At 36.1% G+C, this 23,796-nt stretch overlaps 1 protein-coding gene across 2 annotated transcripts in view; it reads right to left on the bottom strand.

The window, feature by feature from the left end:
- Window positions 1-23,796, bottom strand: part of fstl5 (follistati like 5) — a 262,487-nt gene that overhangs the window by 135,613 nt on the left and 103,078 nt on the right. For both annotated transcript variants that reach the window (XM_002934742.4, XM_004911161.3), the window contains exon 4: window positions 4,457-4,708. In XM_002934742.4, the coding sequence (XP_002934788.3) occupies window positions 4,457-4,708 (252 nt within the window). The remainder of the gene's footprint in view (window positions 1-4,456; window positions 4,709-23,796) is intronic.

The raw sequence follows: 23,796 nt of genomic DNA, 5'->3' as shown, positions 1-23,796 counted from the left end.
ACTAATAACCTGCCCCTTGGAGAGCGGCGGAGCAGCTTTTAAATTTTTGCACCTGTGCAAAGCTGTTTTTAATATTGAAAATTACTGTGGACAGTTTTGTATATATTAAAATATATTCTTAATGACTTCGACTACATTTATTCACCAAATATATATGGTTTCAAGTACAAGGGGCAAAAATGCTATTTATTTTTTTGACATAACCATGATAAATCCGAAAGCAAAAATACACCATCTAAAACCCATGTAGATCATGTAGAATTCAGTGGTATATGTCCCTTTTACAGCTGGAAGATTTTTCTTTTCTTTGTTTTAGAGGTTTTCAGGTTTTTTGACACGTCAGGTTGCATTTTTTTCCACGTGTTTTTTTGTTTGTGCTTTTTCAATTCAGATCTTTTGATAATTAATTGACATTAGTGGAAATTAGTTTAATTGTGGTTTTAAAGAACTCTAAGACCATGAAAATTCGAATGTTGAGAAATGCCCCTCCCGTAAGAGTGGGGAACTCAGAGAGAAAAAAAAATGTATAAAAATTGCCAATTCAATAGCTTATACCATTTATTGTTTTGGGGACCTGACAAGTATGAATCTATACTTGCATAGTAAAGCCATAAAGCCACTGGGACTTCATTTAATATGGATACAAAACAATTGCTATAGTACTGAGGCATGATAATTGTGTCCTTTAGATCACCAGAAATGAAGTGCAAATTGTACTGTGCATGTTGGTGGTACAAGGAAGCCCTGTATGTGAAGCCTATCATGCCTATTTGCCTATAATGAATGATGCAGAAGCAGGGAGTATACATAGGGTGTGCATGGGCTGCCCACATATTGCATTTGAAATGGTAGGGGTGAAATTTATTGTTTGGCTAAACAGTAAAGAGCACTCATTTCTGAAGTTGCACAGAGTTGCATTAGCAGGAAACTGTATTATGGGCACAAAACATGACTGTGTGCAACAATTTTGTGGATTTTGCATCTTGCTTTAACTTAGTAAATGTGCTCTACTATCCTATTATTACAGAATAAAAGCAAATCAGTGACATATTAAGTTTAATACAACTTCAAGGAAATGATTGCTGTATTTTGGAGATAAAGGTTTATCATAAAGGTTTTTATGATAATGGGTTCCAATTTTCACAACAATTTTCCGCACTTTATAAAGAGAAAATTTCCTTACAAAAAATCATAAATCTCTATATAAAAAGAATTCAGGTGTATCAACTGTTTTGTTTTAGAACCCATAACATCATCATTTCCTAAAAAGTAGTTAAAGATAAGTATTTTTACCTCCAAACCTCTAAAAACAGCAATATAAAAAAATAAAAAGCTGGTATCAGTTATTTTTATAAGCATAAAGCAGCGCAAGCAGAGCTTAGTATAAAGCAGCACAAGCAGAGATTAGCAGCCCATCTACATTTTGGGCAATGAGAAAGCAGATTTCCACAAGTGTTATATTAGTTATATAGTCCTTTTCAGGGACAATTCTAACCCTTGAGCCACCCTGGATCCAGGGGGGCACATCAGTTTATTAACTGAAAATATGGTTTTTAAAGTTACCAGGAGTAGCTTTTTGCTGCCCCTGGAAACTTGAAGGGTACTGCCATCTGAGGAAAGGTTCTTACCTTGCCTTATGCCAGGAGCACCCATGGTCCTCTTAAGGTGGCCACACATGGGCAAATTTAAGCTGCTGATTCAAGTCCTGATTATCTGTTTATCTGCCATTGTATGGGGACCCCCACCAAACCTCCCTGACTGAAAATGGGCCAGGTGCTAATGGGGCAGGTTTGTTTTTCCTGTTGGATCAGGGACCGCATTGGCTCATTGATGCAGTCTTCTATCTGACACCTCCTATACCTGTTTTTGTAATTTGATCGTTTAACGATAAGGCCAAACAATCAATTTAGCCCAATATTGTTTACCTTTGGTAGACATATTGGGAGAAGGTCCACTTGGTTGGCAACCTCGGCAAAGAAGCGATCTTAATGTGTATGGCCGCCTTTAGAATGAAATAATTTTGAGATACCTTTTCTATATATATATATATATATATATATATATATATATATATATATATATATATATACATACATACATATATATATATATATATATATATATATGTGTGTGTGTGTGTGTAACTTTTTGTGGTTTTACAATAATTATTTGGTTTGGAAGCTTAAGCTTGGAAGTCTGAAGTTGCCAATTTTTTTTTAGAAAAGCAGAAAGGGCATTTGTCCTGGGTCCCTATAATTTTAGGTGAGGGGAAATATAAGCACATATTGTGTAACTTACTGTATAATGTAATGTTTTTTTAGTGCATAAATAATGGATCTCCCCTTGTGACCTCCAGCTGTTGTTGGACTGGGACTCTCAGCAACAACTGTGCATCCAGCAGCCATGTTCTGAAATGGAGTCTAGTATTACTGCAAATTACACCGTTTTATGTATGTTAAAAATTTAATTTTTCTTGGTGATATATTTGTGTCTGACCACAGAGTGATGGTTAAACTTTATACAAAATATGTGCTGTGTATACACCATATAAACCATAAAGCATACAATTAAATAATAAATTATATAAAAAATAATAGATTGATTAATAAAATATAAAATAAGATAACTGTATATGATGAAATCACGCAACATATTTTGGGCTCTATGCCCTTTATCAGCTAACTGATCAGCATTTCTTTCCCAAAACCACAGTGTCTGTGTGAACCAAGAACACTGTCAATTTGCACTGTGTCTGTTCCATACATCCCTTTCTGATCCCAAATACTTTAGACAGTAATGCCCGTGGCAGTTTTGTTACGCTTGGTTAACATAAAATAACATGTGGACTTTTTCTTCTGCAGAATTATAATGCTGTGCATTTTACTTTTTATGAGACTTTCTGAAAGATGCAATTTGTTTTATTAATTCCCATAAGCTAAGCAAAAACAAAAATTGCAATGGCATTATAATAATTAAAACAATAAATCATTGTCTCCTTTAAAAAAAATGCTTTGAAAAGGTGTCACCATGCACATAAAGCAATTTGCTGGTATATTGTTCTATTTAAAGAGATTGCTTGCTTGATGTATAGTCACCCTGATTGTCAGATTGATCAAAATGACTGATATCATATGTGTGTTTCTCATGGATTTTTTTGATGAGGACACATATTCAATGTATTTATTACTAATACAGGAGATTAAGTTAACTTTTAGTATGTTATAGGATATATAATAAAGATGCAAAAAAACAATAAATAAACCCATGACAAGATGCAAACTGTCATGTTTTTTTACCCTCAATGCAGCATTTTATCTTACAATTCCAGCATCATTATGGTGGATGCAAGTACCTTTAAAGAATATCATCAATACGCACACATTTTAGCTTGGGTAATGCATTCAATACCATAATGGAGCAAATATAAACCTTCAAGAAAAGGAAAAATCTTTTTGTTCAAGTTCATCTTTGGGGGGAGTTTTATTACCAAGTTTGAAGCTTTGGGTGTACTGAACATCTGATGCATTAAAACCTGGTCACGGTTAACTGCTCTATAAGGGTTGGAAAACCAAGAAAATAGATAATGTAGATATTTCCACTCAACATATTTAGTTCTTTTTTGCTTTACACATTTAACTAAAGCCCATATATCACAGTCAAATGGTCTGCCGTCCATTGTTGACTTCAACTCAGTGATCCCCAACCAGTGGCTCAGGGGCAACATGTTGCTTACCAACCCCTTGGATGTTGCTCTCAGTGCCCCCAAACCAGGGAGTTATTTTTGAATTCCTAACTTGGTGGCAAATTTTGGTTGAATAAAAACAAGATTTACTACCACATAAAGCCTCCTGTAAGCTGATAGTGTGCATAGAGGCTACCTAGTAGCAAATCTTAGCCCTTAGACCTTCATCTCTGTGAACTTTTATGATGCTTGTGTTGCTCTTTAAGTCTTTTTACATTTGACTGTGGCTCACGAGTAAAAAAGGTTGGGGATCCCTGCTCTAGCTGATGATATATCTCCTGGATTCTTTCCTGTATATGCAGGATACAGTTACTCTTATTATTTAACATTAACCAACTTGAATAGTATTGATATCTGCAACTGCGAAAAATGCCATAAAAATTAGAAGTTTCAAAGTCTCCAAGGATTCTTTCCCTAACCATGGATACGAAATACTGGGGAAGTGACCATACATAGAGGGATACAAATACCAAACATTTCACCAGAACCGATTCATAGTTGCAAATAGATATTGCTAGGAAACAATCAGGGGAGGGCCCTGATCACAAGAGCTTACATTCTACAAGTTAATTTGTTCATGAAGTCCACTTTTTGAATACAAATATTTTTGATTTGCTTTAATGGAATAAACATGTGCTTTACGATAAATAACATTTGTAAAGCACCAGAATTAAAGATATATTCATAAAATAATTAAAGAAAAAATAATCTTACCTTTAAAAAAGCAGTCTTCATTGTGAACCATGAAAATTTTCTGCCTTTTTATGCAAGCTGCCCTATGTACTTCACAATGATTTTGATAAAATTCTCCATCAGAACCACAAACAGGTTTGAAATGAGGCTTGCAGTGTTCCATACACATGCACTCTGGCTGTCCAGTCTCTCTGTTAACCACACAGTGCCTCCCAAGTCCACAGAATCTATTTTCACAGGTTCCAAAATGTCTTTCTTCATGGCCAAAGAACCCTTGATGAGAGTAAAAAGCAATAAATTAATAAGCTTATCAATGTTAAAGGGTGCATTAGTGAGTAATACAGTAGATAATTTACAGTATGAAGGCGTGCTGAGGATGGATCAGATACAACATAGATGATCTTCAACTAATATATATATAGTTTTAATAATATTCATGTATTTTTTTCTTTTCAGTATGTACAACCAGTAAGTTCAGTAATAATGTTTAGGTTGCTAGCCAGGAGCAGTCAGTGTCTCCTCTTATGATATTTTTACCGCTTGCACTTTTAACAACTTTTATCAACAAAATCTGTTTTATTATTTATGATCATTAAAAATGCTAATGCACAATGGTATCTTTTGTTGTTTTTTTCTCACATTGATTAAATGGGTTGCCATTGCTGAAATGCTGATGGATCAAGTTGTCTTTTGAAAAGCAATCCTTAATATTGTGTTTGTGAGTATATAGGTGGGAGGGGGAGCACTGGTGGACCCTTACTAGGGATGTAGCGAACCTCAAAAAAAAGTTTGTGAACCCGTTCGCGAACTTACGCCAAAAATTGCGAATCTTTGCGAACCCCATAGACTTCAATGGGAAGGCGAACTTTAAAACCTAGAAAAGCCATTTCTGCCCAGAAACCTGATTTTAAAGTTGTTTAAAGGGTGCCACGACCTGGACAGTGGCATGCAGGAGGGGGATCAAGGGCAAACATTTCTCTGAAAAATACTTTGTTGACACAGCGTTGCGTAAAACCGCAAAGGCAGCTGGCAGACCTAGCGGAAATACGCAGCGTTTTTTGCTATTTCGCACTATTAGCACCATGGAAACGGGATTTGCTGAAAAACGCCATGTGTGGCTTGTGCGGCGTTTTTAGGCTGAGAAAAAACACAGCGGAAAAACGCCACGCGAACCCAAATTGCAAACATACGCGAAAAGTTCGCGAACTTGCGAACTCGCAAACACCCGATGTTAGCGCGAATTAGTTCGCCGGCGAACAGTTCGCTACATCTCTAACCCTTACATTTTACTCACATCTCCTGCTAATTGGTAACAGGATTTTGAAACCTTACAGTTATACCATTGGTGATACACTAGGGAAGTTTTCCCTTGTGCACTCGTTCTTTTTTTAAGCACTTCCTGGTTGGTGTGTATGAAGCTGAGGATGCTACACTACAGAGAGCTGCCTTTACTTAGATTTGAGTTCAGCGTGAAACCTTTATTCTTTTATCAGTAATAATGCTAAACTTCTCTATATAGCGTTAAAGATTTTGTGGCATTTCGGCAAAGCAAGTTTTTTTCTCTGGCTGGAAATAATATTTTTTTATGGGAATTTATGTTATGTTAATATTTAAGTGCTTTTTTATTAGATTCCACACAAAATGTATTTTTAAACTCTTTACAGATATACCTTGCCCCCTGCTAAGGAGTAGTGATAACACTGATCAAAGACAGACATATCTTATATGATTATTATTCCTCTGCTCTGTACCGCAGATGCAGCAAAACCTTAATGGAAGGCCAATGCTTTAAGGCTTGTCAGTGAAGCAGGCTTCTAAGAACAACCAGTGCTTTCTAAGCTGTTCTGCTTTATGAACTGATTATTTTATACATCACATATAGGGGCAACATTGGCATACACAATTATTTTGCAACACCTCAGGCCAGCTATAACACATTCAAGTTCATCTAAACATTCCAGCTTATCAATCTATGTACAAAACAGCATAATAAGTGGTGATGGTGAGCACCATTTTTGGGTGCCTTTTACACTGGGCTTCATGTACACCTAAAAGGCTAGACAGTTCACAGGTAAAAACCTTTGGGAGGGTCACACACAGACTCCAAACCTCTAGATGTATGTTCCCTTTGTAAGGAAATGCTTGACTTTCTTTCTATTTCCACCTCTTAATATTATGTAGTCATTATTAAAATGACTTTTTATATCTAACAATATTTGTTTCAAAATTATATGCTGCCTACTGAATATCACAAAAGCGCTAAGAAAAAGCCTGGGGCAGTATATAAAAACCATTTATGTAGATATTTACAAAATGTTCATTGCCGTGTTGTTTCTCTTTTGTGTCAAATCTACAGTAGCAATGCATTCAGCAGATCAAGCGATAATGAAAAGGCAGTACGCCACCAATTTATTTTAACACAGTGCTACGAAGCTAATTTCAGACTTGACACACTTATATGCTCTACTGGAAAAGCTTCATTAAAAATGTAGGAAATGTATACACTACACCTGTTCCAAACTGGGAACCGCTTCTGCTTGAAAATTAAATGCTGGAAATCCTTTGACAATTCAATGGCGTTATTTGAATTATATGAGAACAAGTGTATGTTCAATATAAGAATATATTTTTTTGTACAGTGCTCCTGCTTTTACACCTCTGTATATGGTTATCTTCCTTTTTAACCAAAAATATATAATGGCAAACGTGCATCTACATAACACAGTCACTGCACTTATATGCCCACAGTACTATAAAGCCTTAACACTGGTTAGATGTCACAATAAGATTGTAAGCTGCTGTTAGATCTTCATAAAATAAACAATCCATGTATTTCATGCTTTGTTCATCTTGTATAAGAATAGGACCGAGGCGCTCTACATTTCAAGAAGTTGTTTGGTAGGATTCAGCCATTTCATACAAGATGTGATTCCTTGTTCAGCAAGCACTGTCTACAGCTTTTGAATATAAACACAGCAATGACACATGTCTGTCAGAGATCTAGATCCCTAACAAACACCAGCAGTGCAAGAGCATGGGGAGTTTAATGGATAGCCTTGGGCCTGTGTAGACCATGTATTTTTCAAGGAAAAAAGCAGCAAAGCTCAATTATTTTTTAATGGAGTCTAAGAAAATCCTTTTTTAGCTACATTTATATGTAGAAAAACAAGCTATGCATTTTTTGACAAGGATATAGAGGAGAATGTATTACTGAAGGCTCAATACATTAAGCACTGAAAGTATTATAGGTATTATGAGATACATTTTTTTCACCAGGCATGGATTCACTGGAAAATTCCACATTTTGCCATTGGTGAATTTCTTTGCAAAAATTTGCAGTCACAAAAAGTTCACTGAGTGAGGAAAAAGTAGCAGGCTTGTCAAATAAGTGGTCATGTCAAATATGTCACGGTCACGTCAACAAATTTGCAGTTGTGTCAAATAAGTGGTCATGTCAAATATGTCACGGTTGCGTCAACAAATTTGCAGTTGTGTCAAATAAGTGGTCATGTCAAATATGTCACGGTCACATCAACAGATTCGCAGTTGTGTCACATAAGTGGTCATGTCAAATATGTCATGGTCTCGTCAAGTCACGCTTTCATCAAAAAAATTAATGTGGTAGCCACATTTCACCGTTTCACTAATTTTTCTCCAGACAAATTTTCTTACCACTAGAGCTGTTGTTAATCTGGCCACAGGTTGAGTTGGTTAACCATCAGTTTGTCTATAAAATCCTCAGCTCTGAGCTCACTCAATCAAAATGTAGGTCCAGACCCAAGCTTGTTACTACTTTCTAGATTACCTTATGATTATATTAGCTGGCCTAATGATTATAAGACTGTTACCAGTTCCTTCTCCTATCCCTGGATTCTCTTCCTTTCTTCCAAGATTCTTCCTGGATTCTCATGAGGTAAGTCCTGGCAGCACAAGTAGTTGAGGGCCAGCCCTGAAGCCAAAGGTTATAGGCTAAAGAACATGCCTAGACTGGAACCCATTCACTTACCTGGGGTTTGTGTTTGCCTTATGTGCCATCGTATATAAGTATGTATGGATAACTATTTATAAAGTAGGAATGCACGGAATCCACTATTCAGTTCGGTATTCGACCAGCCTTTTTCGGTAGGGTTCAGATTCATTCATGCATATGCTAATTAGGATTTGAAGGGTTGAATGTCGCCGTGTGAACATGAAAGTGGAAAATGTAACCCTTGCATATGCTTATTTGTTGGCAAAGGTTTTTTCTAAAATAATTTAGTAAACTGCACACTAAAGCTCTATATTCACAGATGTTTCAACATGAGATTGTCGTGCTCTGCATTTTTATGTGTTCCAGTGTACAGCAGAATAGTTTGCCTGTGATGAAACACATAAGAACATACTGGAAGTATAAGTTACAATCTAGTGAACAGAGTAATCCCAGTATCCGTCACCTGCCCGGAGAAAGGAGCTAATGTTCCCAATGTTCCCAATGTTCCCTCTGCATGCTGCTGCCTCTTTCAAACTATTCTTGCAGAAACCAATTTTTGCAGTGTGAAATAATTACATAAAACACTGTATTGCGCCATGGCCATTGTCCATATTCATTTAGTGTAATGCCTAATAGCTTTCTAACAGCCTGCTGTTAAACAGACAAGACATATTATAGCATGCACATTTTGTATTTGCACATAATTAACCTTGATAGCCAGGAAATATTTAAGAAGATTGCCTTATTTGACCGTCTGCTAATGTAACTTTTCCTCCATGCAGTGAACTGAGAGAACAAGAGTCATCTGACAGTAATTATGCATGACTATTACAAAATGTGCTCAGGCTGTAGTTAAACATGATCCTAATGTCAAGGTATAATGGTGCAGCTTCCACAACATCCATTTCTAATTAACTGTATTCAGCACCACTTAGTGCATAGTGCAAGGGAGCTTGCCTATATATTCCATTTATTCACTACTCTATAGTGTTCTGTCAGCTTATCAAATGCACTTTAACGAAGAGCACATCAAAGAGAGCAGGAGAGAATACACTGACATAACCCTTAGCTGTGTTACATTACACAGAATAGATTGGTGCATTGATTGAAACATTCTAATTTAACTAACCATAATTAGTCTATAATTCCTTATTTTCTCCATTCAGCCATGCAGGATGAAGCTGCATATTTCTACACTGTACATTGTACTAATGTAGGTTTAGTCAACATATGCTGGGTGATTAGGTTTTAATTTCTAAGAAAAAGAACATCTATAAATAAGAACAATACAGTAACATTTTTATATTTGATGCTTGATACTGCATAGGTACAAATATTTTCCTACAGTAAGCATGTAGTTCAGAGGTCCCCCAAACACAAATAAGCAACTTTTTGCCTGGTTTGGCCATTTAGGTGGACTAAATGAGGCTGATCTGATTATTTGGCACCATGGTGTATGTATACCTTTGGGAGAGGGCAGTATCCACAGCCCAAGGCTATATCTGTATAGGTATGCTCTCCATATACTGTATACATAAATATTTTTATATTCTTTATATATATAGAGAGAGAGAGAGAAAGAGTACCGCACACTCAGGGAAAAAGTTTATTGAAGAAACTCTGGGAATTTTCTTTTGCACCAAGTCCCTGAGCGTGTGGTACTCTTTCTCTCTCTTTCTCTTGCGCTCTCTCTCGCTCTCTCTCGCTCTCCTTCTCTCTCTCTCTCTCTCTATATATATATATATATACTGTATATACTGTTTAAGCTGTTTTAAAAATACACGTTTTTTTTAACAAGAGATCTCGGTGTTGTTGGTCATTTTTACAGTATATATAATAATATATATAATATAATAATATATAATATATAATATAATATACTAATATAATATATAAAATTCCAATGTTTCGAGCACAATCTGTGCTCTTCCTCAGGGTTTGTGTGCGGCACTCTTTCTATTATATTTTTGTTTTTTGACCTGCACCAAGGGCATTTGGACTTGAATAGGGTTTGCTCCTCCCTGTATACTGTATTTATATTTATAACATTTACAAATATTATCAACACTTTTGAAAAGCAGCAACATTATGGTTATAGAGGCTTAGTCAAAAGCATCAAATTAATTTACATTCATTAAGATATACAAGCATAACAGCAATGAAAGTATAGTAATAGGTAGGATGGGAAAGAACACTAAACCAGCTGTTTCCACTTAGAAAACACCTTCTGCACTAATAAAAAGCAAATCGAATGCCTGGTTTAGAAGATGAGAGGGCCTCCCATTGAGGAGTTTAAGAATAGGAAAGTTAGACATTTAAATATTAAACAAAACATTTTTCAAAGTATATTATTATTGATTCTACCCCTAGGCATATGCATGCATTAAATATGCTAAAAACCACAGATGGGCTCTGCTGCTGAATGCATACACATCCTGCGTATTCATCTATAACACAATACTCCATATGCGCAATACATCTTAATATTCTAATATCAATAAAGAACAGAGAAACAATTAAGACGTTTACATTAAGAGAAAGGGGAATACGCATTTATTAAGTAGGCAAGCCACTGTATTTGGGAGTTGTTGACAAAAATAATAAAATGTATTTGATTTGTATTAAAGAATAGTAGGTATAAATGTGATTATCGGATATGTGGGGAAGTTTGGCACCAGTAACCTGACTATTTGCTAGGGCCCCTTTTTCCTACCAGTTGAGGCCTCAAAACTTTGCCACAGGATTTAGATTGGTTGCCCTATATCTCTCTTTCCTTTAATCCCTCAAACAATCCAATATTTTTTAATCCACAAAATATATAATATATATTTTACAGAATGCTTCAAATGCTCAGTGTTTATATATGTTCTTAAAAGCTGCATTCATAGTTTTTTAGGTGTTGAAATTTTGTTTGAAACTTTGTAAATACCTACTCTGTTTGGCCAGTTTGACCTTCATGAGGTTTCTATGGTAACTCAGAAAAAGTAAATATGATGAGAATCTCTGATAAGTTTCTTTGCTCAGTTGAAGTACATACAGTAGCTAGGAGCTGACTTTGAGAAACCATCATCATCAAAGTTTTCCTTTGCTATCAGAATTAGCAGCATTTTTGGAACTGAATGTACCTAATTAAAACAGAAATGTTTGCCTGTTAACCTAGATTAATATTCACTTAGTTTCTTGACCCTATAGACATGAACTAGCATTAAACCCTTGCTATAACTAGTCCACATAGAAATATAAAACATGAGGAGTGCATGCCCATAGCAAAAAAATGGTATAGATATACTGTGTATATATATATATATATATATATATATATATAAAACTATCCATGTGGCTCAAAATGAATAAGCCGGGTTGTTATGAATGCCCGAAATGTACATCGTGTAGATATATGGCTCCGGGTGAGTATTTTCCCCACCCCCAGACGGGACAGAAAATTAAAATTAAACACCATATCACACGTACCACGACCCATGTAATCTATATGGTAACTTGTCCATGTGGATTATCATACGTGGGGAAAACTGAATTGACTCTTCACATCTGGATAGATGGACATAGGTCTGCTATAAGCACGGCCTTCCGTGATAAAAAAACAATTAAACCAGTAGAAAAACATTTTTTGGAGATGGGGCATAGATTACCAACATTTACGTATACTGGAATAGATCATGTCCCAGCCCCCAGACGGTGGGGGGGGGGGGAGGCAGAGCCCGAATCTTGCTAAAGCATGAGAAATATTGGATTAAAAAGTTGGGAACTTTGGCTCCAAGGGGGCATAATGAACAGGGTCAATTTAGCTGTTTTTTTAACACACAGTAAGGGGCATAACAATGTGAGATAGATATATGCTGCTTGGTTTGTGCTCTTTTGATGGCTGTAATATTTTATGGTTAGCACTTTCCCTTTAAATTAAGGGTGAGGGACACGCCTATGAGTATTAATAAAGTCTGGTGGTATCCCAGATCATATTTTCATACCCTATAATCAACAGGTAGAATTTACTGGTTACCTGCATAAAAGCAAACATCTTATTGGTTGGTAAGTGATACTGCACCTGGGCAAACTTTTTATTAAAACTAAATGAGAAGTAGGTTCCATTTTTTTTTTACATTCCTAACTTTTAACTTCGTCAGTGTCAAATTATCATTGTTCCATTCTGAGCATATTATTTTCAAAAATGGTTATCAGTGTCATGGACATGCACCCCTCTTGTTCTGTGTTTCTACAGGATGTTCATAACTGATTGGCTGTACATCCTGGTGTTTTTGGGTAATATCAATCATCATCAAACATGGATTCGTTTTACAATCACTGTCCATTTCATCTGTTATTTACATAATTATAGTGATCAGCTTCATTTTATATGCAGAGACATTAGTAAGATTCTTCTTTGGTACAGGTATTGATCCCGACTAAGATATCATTAATTGTTGTTTAAATGATTAAAGATTAAAGAATGGGGATCTAAATTACAGAAATACCCCTTATGCAGAAAACCCCAGGTCCTGAGCATTCTGAATAACATCCCTGTATTTTTAACCAGCTAATCAGTGACTTACAGTATATCCTTTGAAACACTCCTATCAGAAGCAGGTGTATCATGAAACATAAAATGAAATGCTTATTCTAGTATTTAGCATTTCATCAGCATCAGACTAGTTTAATATATTATGGCGTAGATCTGTTTTTTCTTCTTCTTAGCTTTACCTTAACACCCCTATAAATGTATATATCTAATCTATCTAGTCACCAAGCTTGACATTTGAATACAAAACACACAACATAGAAGCCACTCAGTTCTAAAGTCAGCTGTAAGTCAGTTATACTGGTTTATAAAAACGTACAAATTCATAGGAAACTTCAAAGCAATGTAAGCACTGTAAACATCAATAACATAAAGCTGGCAACAGAGCAAAAATGTTACCTATGTCTGCCTATGCACCAAATAGTGATCTTTATCATGACTTTTACATGAACACTGCACCATAGTACTGCCTCTGTGGCGGATCAGGGGGTGGCCAGGACTGTGCCAGAATTGTCCTGTTTTCAAATGTTTGGAGATATGCAACTATTTACAGAAAGAAAATGATAAGATGAAGTAATAGTTGTATACACTGCAGCATGCACCAATGTATGCCTGTTAAAGCTCAGTTTGAATGGATAATGCCCCAGGACTTTCAGATTAACTGTGGTATGCAGAAAAGATACACAGATACAGATCTAAATGGGTGCATACATCACAGGGTAAGGATCCTTCATTTTCAGAGAGACCACATGTTGGTTAGACCAGGTCAATCATTGATGCAAATGTGATCTTTTCCTTACTGACTATACTTAGAGGTTCCTGTACAGCTGGTAAAGCTGCATTGGGTCCCTCTAGTAGACTTGCTTAAATTGGCCCAATTGCATCCAGCACCAACAAATATGGCCATGCACTGTGGCAAGCTTTAGATTTTGGGGGCTATCCTGTTTTTTACAGGGCTAAGCTACCATGGTTTGAACTTGCCCCATCCCTATCTGCTTATTGGTGGTTGGCAGTGGTGGAGTTTAACTTAACAGGAAAGCTTGGGGTGTTTGGATCCCTTATCCTTTAATAAAAACCAGATAAACAGAGTTTCCATAAATGGTACATCTGCCCCTAAGATTGAATATAATATTTGCTAAATTTTCATACATTTACAGGGTTTTGCACACAAGGGCCGCTATTTGCCAATTGGTTGTGAAGTTATGCTAAAAGGGAAGTGATTTCTGCATCGGGCCATATACTGTATATTAGGTATCAGTTGACCTAGTTTTGCCTTTTTACAATGTTGGGTCCAATCACACTAATTTTATTAGCCAAATGACTGGGTTAATATTACTGCCTATACATGCCCATGTCCACACACGCACACATAATTAGGGATGGCCAGTACAATTTTTCCCCATGGTGAACTTTTTGGAGAATCCATGCTAGAATTTCTCCATGTGGTCTGATTCACTGGAAAAAGCTGCTTTTGTAAAATTAAAAGAACAGTTGTAGTATAGTGGAAAGGAATGCAGGAGAATATATATGCTATTGGAGAACTAAAACTCTTTCACTGTAATGTAATTTCACCTTTTCATTAATTTTAATGCTTTTGGCAAAATTTCACAATTTTGTGAAATTTCCTCTTAAGCAAAATTCCCTGAGTTCACTCATCACTACACATAATTATACAATTCAGTTACTCCAAAACACTTATGACCTATATTTATACTATATATATATATATATATATATAGCCAGAATACCTAAATAATATACAACAAAATAAGAGAGAACACACACCTACACCATTAATTCTAAGAAAGAGCTACAAAATGAGTGGCTGTCATTACTCCCTATAGTTCTCTTTACCCTACAGGTTCACAAGTCAGATCTCAGCTGTCTCACAACTCTATAGCCTGGGGAAAGGTTCCAGAAAATAAGTTCTGCTTTCAAATAATAGTAATACAGAAAATGTGAAAGGAATATTAAAGTCTGTGCTATGGCTTTTAGCTACACTAAAAGAAATTCTGAAGTACAAATGCAAGCCATTATGTTTTGAAGAAAAGATGCATTAAAGAACGTATTTTAAGTATCTTTATTATAGTTTCACATTGAACAGAAGATTGTACTATATATATATATATATATATATATATATATATATATATATATATACATACAGTATATAGTATTAATCTAGATTTTGCCAGATTTCCTTCTATGTTACACTGAATTTCTATTGCAGCAGTGCTTCAGTTTTATTGGCAGTATATCACTCTTTTTCCTTCATATCACAAATCACCTATTTTTTCCTTTCTATCTTTCACCCCCTCTCTCTCTTACTTATTCTTTTTCTCTTTTTGTGTTTACCATGTAAAACATTGCATGAGGTTTTTTTTTCTGTTGGTACCGTAAAAAAATTATGTAACGATTATATCTTTAAAAACATTCATCTGGATATGTCAATACAGTGGTGATGTTACAAATGAGTGGAGATAAGTGAGTTTGCAATTGTGTGATTGTACTGAATCTGTTGGATTGGGTGCGTGAGTGTGGGGAGAAGGATTGTATCTATGACCAAGTCAGATCAGAAACGAAGGTAAGTGCTGTGTTCTTGCTAATAAGGTTGTTTCAGCCTTCATCCAACTAATCTATTTTAATATCAACCTTACAATTATTATAGCAGGATACCCCGTTTTTAATAGGCTTTACCTTAAGGAATAGAGGGGTTTGTTTACAGAGGGACAGATTCGCTCATCACTACTGTTGAGCATGAGTCCTGCTTATCTGTTTCTTTAAAGGTAGAACTTTAAAAGAACTAAAGTTTGTCAATTCCTGGTTTACAATGTGGCATTGTGGATGTACTGACAGATACAGTAAACCAATTCTTAGTAGATACATACATGCAGTTGTCAAAACTCCACAGAGGTGGACAGTGGGGTGGCAGCCTAACCTTATTTTTAAATTAAATGATAAAATTGAAACTTGTTTCTTTGTGCATCAAGAAAGAGATTAGGGCAGTCAATGGGGAGAAGGAAAGGACCACAACAAACAGGCCAAGGGTGGTGTACAATGTAAATTCCAACCCGAGTATAAAGTAGACATAGGGGCAGATTTATCAAAATAGGAGTTTAGAGCTTAGTTCATAAACCCCAACCCATGTTCTAGTCATTCCTATGGAGTTTTTAGAAGTGTATTTATCAAATGGTGAGTTCTTACTTTCACCCATTGATAAATACACTTTTAAACATCCCATAGGAATGACCAGGGGGCACATTTACTAAAATGCGTTTTTTCTGGCCTTGAAACTCGATTTGGTATAAATTCGAAGTAACCACGATAATTTCTGCAGTTCTCAACAATGCTTTTATCGTTCGTACGAAAATATTGCAATTGCGTTCCGAAAGTCACAAAATTTTCAGACCATAAAGTTTGTAAACACCACAAAAACAGTTCTGGCTTTGGAAGCCTTCCATAGGACTCAATGGCACTGGACAGATCAAACCTGGTGAATATTATCATCCAGAGGAAAGTATAATCAAAGCATTAACGAATTCTGAAAGGTTTGTATTTTCTGAGAAAAATACGATTTTTTTGATGAAATTTACCGAAAACCACGAAAAAACTTCATTCATTCCGAACTGTTCTATAATTTAAAAAAAATATGAATTTATTTCAAAATTGTTTAGTAAATGGGCCCCGTAAAGTAGAACTCTTGATTACAATGAATGCCATTTGCACAGAAAATCAGTGTAGTCTGGCATGAATTAACCCTGAATAATTCAAAAAATACTTGAAATATATATCTGATAATTACATTCTCTCAAATGCATTTGATCCAAACCTTATCATCTTTTAGATGAGCTGGTAGTCTCAGATCTCAGTTGTTAAACTGTACCTCATTTTATATCTTTAACAAAATCTTCTTTGTCGCCCTACCTATTTAGCAAATGGAGCTGAAGGTCCTACTGTCAAAATGGTAGTAAAGCAGAAGATTTTAACAGTTTTAGATTGTCGGGTTATTCTCTGTGAAGTATCATTGATGTCTAAACTTCCCAAACTCTCCAGCAGTTTCTCACTCTTACGGCTGGCACCTCAAATGCTATAAATGTACTTGATAGAACATTTACTTTATTAAAGACTGCCCTCACTTCTGTTAGCTGGGCAATGACAAATGTGTATAGCAATATTTTTACTAGTTAGTTCCACACTTTGCGCCTACTAAATGTCACGTTTTCTTTCCAGTTCACTGAAGGGAAAATAAAACTGCTGAAATATGAAAAACCTTCCACTTTTACCAATTCATTTTTATCTGTGAAGAAGTTTGCAGTAATGATGCTTGCTGGTTATTTTTCATAATTATGAATTTAGTTGTATATATTCCTTTCCATAATAACTGTTAACTTGTAAATTATTTGTTACAAATTCCACAGTTTATGTAATTCTGCACTTAACAGTTTCATTTTTCTATTGCACAGTCAGCATATTAATGCTTTCTGGAACAGTTAACAAATGATCTATATTAAAGTAACAAATAAAATCATTTAAACACATACTCTCTTCACTGTCGTATTAGTATTAGATTAATGGGCCAAGATCTGGCATTTTCCCACCCTAGCACCATATGCTTCTATGGAAACTCTATCTATTTCCATGGAGAGTGGCAAAATAAACAAATCTTTCTTTAAATATCTAAAAGTGTGGCACTTCATGGACTCACAATATACCAGAGACAAAAAACAGAATGCCATTTGTTATAGGATTTTCCACAAGAAATACCCTAAATAAAAAGTTGCATTTATGAATCACTTAACAATCCAACACCTAGTCCTTTGGATGTCCATACACAGAAGAACTTACAATGCATGTAAAATGTACTTCTCAGCTATGGAAATTGCCATGGAGACGCCATAGAAACATTCAAAATATTTGATCTGGAAAAAGCATGCCAAATTCTTATGGATGGCACCTTACTCCAGAGAGATCCCAACAAATCTTTCCAGGAAAAAAATGTAGGCAGTTGGGCAATGACATTCATTTTTGGTGGGCTTGCCCAACCATTAAAACATTTTCGACTAAGATAGACAGTCTACTACTGAAATTAATAGGCCGTAACTAACTGTCATCCTACTCTGGATTTTGGATGTGGTATTCTCAAGAAATAGCTAATGGTTGTAAACCAAACAATATTTACAGCCCTTAGTAAGTGGAACAAATTCAAGCAGCCAACATAGTCTGGTCTCCACACAAGATCAAGTCGTGCCTGCCATGGCACTGCTGCTGCAACAAACCATAGCAACTAAATATTTAGTACTAAATTGCAACATTTCCAATGCAATATTACATCCTGGCTGCTGGCATTATTAGAGTTTTCTAATGAGAAGACTTTAAAACATTAAAGTTTCAAAAAACTTTTATACCGGAAAATTGCCACATTGTTTTAGCTTGTTTAATTCTTCTTTTTTCTCATTGGTCAATCTTCTTCAGTTTTCAGCCTATGTCTTCCTTTTTTTCATCTACTTTCTACCACTTATTTATCTTTGTACTTTCAATTCAGAATGTTGATCTTACATTTATTATACCATACTAAAGTTCCAACTAGAATAATTTAAACACACACAACATATGGATTCCCTTAAAGGGGAGTACATTCCTAGTTAAATAACATTTAGATGTATTAAAAAGTCCACTGATCATTAATATCAATGAAGCTTAGGTCTGACACCTTTGTTTTGGAGCAAAAGTTGGAGTTGGGGTGATGATGTTGCAGGGCAGGATGGGGATTTTGAATACATGATGTGAGCTGTGATGTCAGGTGGTGGGCAGTGACATTCGGGGGGGGGCTGGTGATATTTTGGGTGTGGCTATGACATGACATGTCGACAATTGACTAGAATTTCTACTGTTTTACAACTCTGGAAACAGGACAGGGGTTTCTGAATCAGACAGCCCACTGAAAAACCAATCTGTCTGCTTCAAAACCACACCTGTAGCAATCCTAAGGAAGCTTTCATTGGTTCAAAATAAACTACACAAAACCTGCTACTTTTACACATAATTTCTTTACCGCCTCTTTGCAGTTCTGAGCTAGTGTAACATAATAGATTAATACACAACTTTATAATGTGATCTAGCATTATAATTATAATAATTATTATAATGTGAGTAGCATTATGTCACTTAAGTGTATTTCAAACCACTTTTTACACAATTTACCAATTATTATACACACTATTATAAATATATGATGCCCCTCTGTGTAGAGTAAGGCTAAGACCAGAGGGCCACATTTTCTTAGAACTTAGTCTACAGCTAAGATCCATAAAGTGAAAAAGATTAAAAAAAACATCCTGATCATCATGCCACATACAATCCTGAGTACCCTGATAACATAAATATATGACCTAAATGTGAGACTTTCTTAGAGCCTAATAAATAAACAGTCACTTCTGTTCCAATGTTCTGACATGTTTTGACACATGCCTTCAGAAATGATGACAATGCCTTTGGCTCTATATATTTTTAAACAACACATTCTAAAGAACTCAGTATAAGTAGAAATTTTTAACAAAAGGGTGAGACAACCATTCTTTGATAAACATACTAGTAGCCATTTTAAGAGCTATTGCAGAAATACACCAAAAAGTAACAGCAACTTAAGAATCTTTAAAGAAAAAAAATCTCCAAAATTCCTTTACCATAAACTTCTGTTGTTTATTGATATTTACATTTTGTGTTCAGTGTGTGTGTGTGGATATAAAAGACAATGGGATGCTAATTTGTCAGCAGGGACAGTCTAGTATATTTATTCATATAATGTCACACACTATTTGTACCTCTGCTTCTCACATAAGCGCTATGAAACAAGAAAAGCATTAAACATTAATGTAACGTAATTGCCAAGTATGCTGATATATCCCATAAAAAATGATTTTTCCACTTGAGTAACTCCAAATCGCAGAAAAGGAAAGTGTGTTTTATAGTTTTTTATATTTGACTTTTATGAGGCTACAAATACAGCAAACTAAGCATGTTTTACACAGTCAAAATCTTATATAACCCCAAAGATGTATGCTTCCTGAAAATGAGATGCCTAATAATTTCATTATAAAAGTATCAAGTTCTGTAAAATATATTGTATATTGTTTTCCCATACTATGTCCTACTTTTTTAATATTTTCTGTTGCCATTACCTTCCCCCTTATGCCCTTATTTCTCTCTAATCTTCAATCCTGCGATTTTTCTTCTGCTATACTTCTGCTCAATTTTTGCATTGCATCCCAGACTGCTGCAATTACAGATGAAGCCACTTGGATTTGTGAGTTAAATGCATCATGACTTGAGATAAATTAAAGAAACTGTGTTATCTTAAGTCAGGGGTGGGCAATACATTGATCAATGCCCACCAGTCGATCCTCCGTGGATTATTGGTGGACCGTGATGAAGCCGGGAATGCGTAAGTGCTGCATGAATGCATACGTACGCTGTGTCGCGTACGTACACATTCACGCCGCACGTCCTCATTCCGTGGTTATAAGTCGACCACGGAATGGAAAAGTCTGGCCACCCCTGTCTTAAGTCATGTAGACTCCTTAAGCACATTTAACCTTTCAAAGAGCACCATTGTTTACATAAGGCAATTCCTTAGACGCAGGGGTATCAAACTTAATCACATAAGAGGGACGAAATCTAAAACACAGGCTAAGTTGCCAGCCAAATTTTTTATTAAGATACTGTACGGTCAGGCACAGTCACAGTGCAGTCAGGCGATTGGTTCGGCATGGTCAGGGGCCACATAAAACAACCAGAATACAAATGGAGCTACTAGTAGCAGTTACTTTTTCATGGCTACTAAACTCCAGAAAATACCCTGCTATTGACAATACTGAGAATTCCTTTTGCTAAAACGCACATAGAGACAATTATCAGTAAATGATCAACATTGTCTATTTTAGTAGCCGTGACAATTATCTGCTACTGGTAGCTCTGTGTGTCTTCACTCTTAATTAGATGGGACTCTGTGATACAAATTCTGGTGTTAAATGGGATAAATGAGTTAAATGAGTTTAGTTATTCTGTGTTAAACACACAAACCAAAGTGGCTTCATCAGTACCATATAAGCAACTGTTAGCCCGAGCAATGATTGGGTCACACATACCCTGTGAAATGACACATAAGGCATATGATCACTTTAACGGAACAATAGCACAGTGTTTTAAGTAACTCAAATATAATGCACTGTTGCCCTGCACTTGTAAAAGTTGTGTGTTTGCTACAGTAACACTACTATAGTTCATTTAAATAAGCTGCTGTGTAGCCATGGGGGCAGCCATAAGGCTGGAAAAAAGAAGAAAAGGCACAGGTTAAATAGCAGACAGCAGATAATCTCTGTAGAATACAAGGCACAGTGTTATCTTCTATGTGCCTGTGCCTGTGCCTTTCCTCTTTTGAATGGCTGCCCCCATGGCTACACAGCTGCTATATTAATATAAACTATCTGAGGTAAACCACCAGTTGCACTAGTGCAGGGATCCCCAACCTTTTATACTCGTGAGCCACATTCAAATGGAAAAGGTGTTGGGGAGCAACACAAGCATGGAGAAAGTTCCTGGGGGTGCAAATAAGAGCTATAATTGGCTATTTGGTGGCCCCTATGTGGACTGGGAGCCTATAGAAGGCTCTTTTTGGCAATTACACTGGGTTTTATGCAACCAAAACTTGCCCCAAAGTCAGATATTCAAAAATGAGCACCTACTTTGAGGTCACTGGGAGCAACATCCAAGGAGTTGGAGAGCAACATGTTGCTCACGAACCACTGGTTGGGGATCACTGCACTAGTGCAAGGCAGCAGTATATTATATTCTAATTACCTTTATACATATTTATTAGAAAATCCAAATATGAAAAACTTCAAAATTCAGGAATTGAAAAATTGGCTTGAATTTAGCCTAGGGCAACTACCATTGACTTCTACATGAACTTGCAAGCTTTTACATGCCAACATTTGAGTTTTTTGCACTTAATAAATATTGAAAGGGGGGAAGTATTCAGGGGCAACTTTACATACTGAAACATAGAACTAAACGCCGTGACTCTCATGCACGTAATGCCATACCAGCTGACAGTGACATGCAAGTACCCACACGCTGTATCCACCCCATGGTGAATTATCTCCAGTGAGAGGATGGCAAATCATTGCTCCCTTTAATGAGCAATGACAAATGGCAGTGAGTAATGGCATTAGAAGGTGAGCAGGCGACAGAATGAATTTCCTGTGCAATATATCTGTATATTGGTGCATTATAATGTCAGAACACACCAATTATTCAAATACAATTTACAGGAGCTGATAGAAATATTTTTGTTGTTTATGCATTATATACAAAGAAAGAGAGATAGCGTTATATAAATAAGGAGAAAAAAGCCCTTTTTCAGGAGTCAGTGTAATGAATGGTGCTTATTTAAAAGGGTGACTACTTAAAACTGGCGGTTTGCTTGTTAAGCTTCTGTCGTTTCAAAGCAGCTCTACAGATTTATCTTAAAATAAATTATGAGCTATCACTTATTACTTTGCTTTAACCTTTCATGTAGTAAAGGACAATTGGAACAACATTTGCCTGCAGTGTTTCATTTACTATGTTTTGTCAGCTGAAGTCATTTTAACCTATTTATATAAAGAGGCTTATCAATCCTAGACTGCATACAACCTCCAAGATGTGCTTCAGCCATGTGGAACATTGTTAATGACCTTTTGTCAAATGTGCTGAATAACATAATTATCAACTTATCATGTTCACAGGGTGTATGTTTTCTTAGCGGAAAGTACACTTGAAGATTCTGCGGCTTCCACAGTTTTCTATTACATATCCTATTACCAAATCATCAGAACATCCTGTGAGAGATCTTAACTATTAAATAAAACAGAGCAAACAGAAATAGGCGAGGATAGGGCAGGCCAAGCTTTCTGGGACAAACAATAATGCTTACATATAGATGTTAACTAAACAAAGAATAATACTATTTTGTGGCAGCTTGGGAGATTTTTTTAGGGATTCACACAATCTGTAATAAGACAGGGTCATTCAGGCAGGACAGAAAAATATTACAAATCCTATACTTAAATCAATGAGCAGAAACCTGTAAGCAAAACTCTAAACACATTCTAAAGAATGTGCTCCTGGATTTCATCTCTGAGTAAAAATGATGATTCCTATGTGAGGGAGACATTTATTTCCTGGTTAAGCCAAAAAGTGTGGTTTTTTTATGTCAATGGGGCAGATTCACTAAGGGCTCTGGCACACAAGGAGATTTGTCGCCTGCGTTTTTTCCCCCAGGCGCCACGACAATACCCACAAAGAGATTTCATGCGAGTTGAGCTCAAGTCGCTCAGAAAAGGGTCTGTGTGCGATTTGAAACAGCAGGCGACTTGAAGTAGCCTCATATGTTTTGACGTTGGCGATTTCCATTGGTTTAGCATTGACGTCTTGTCATTCGTCTTGTCGCCAAATTGCTCTTTTAAAAATCGCCGGTGACAAATCTCCTTGTGTGCCAGAGCCCTAAAGGTCGATAACGCTTATCGCATACTTTTTTACATCTGACAAGGAAAGAGAGAGATACAAAGGGGCAGATTTACTAATCCACGAATCTGAATCCCGAAAGGGAAAAAATCGTATTGGAAACGAAAATTTTGCGACTTTTTCGTCGCCGTCACGATTCTTCATATTTGTCGCGGCATTTTCGTCGCCGTCACGACTTTATCGTATTTTGCGCGACTATTTCGTCGCCGGCGCGATTTTTCCGTATTGAGCGATAGTAAACGACGGAAAAACCAATCCAAATTTTTCGCGACGGTGATGAAAAAGTCGCTGAAA

The sequence above is a fragment of the Xenopus tropicalis genome, chromosome 1 (assembly GCF_000004195.4).
Source record: "Xenopus tropicalis strain Nigerian chromosome 1, UCB_Xtro_10.0, whole genome shotgun sequence".
NCBI classification, from domain to species: Eukaryota; Metazoa; Chordata; class Amphibia; order Anura; family Pipidae; genus Xenopus; species Xenopus tropicalis.
Note: the sequence above shows the minus strand (reverse complement) of the source record. Positions and strands in the feature narration are given on the sequence as shown.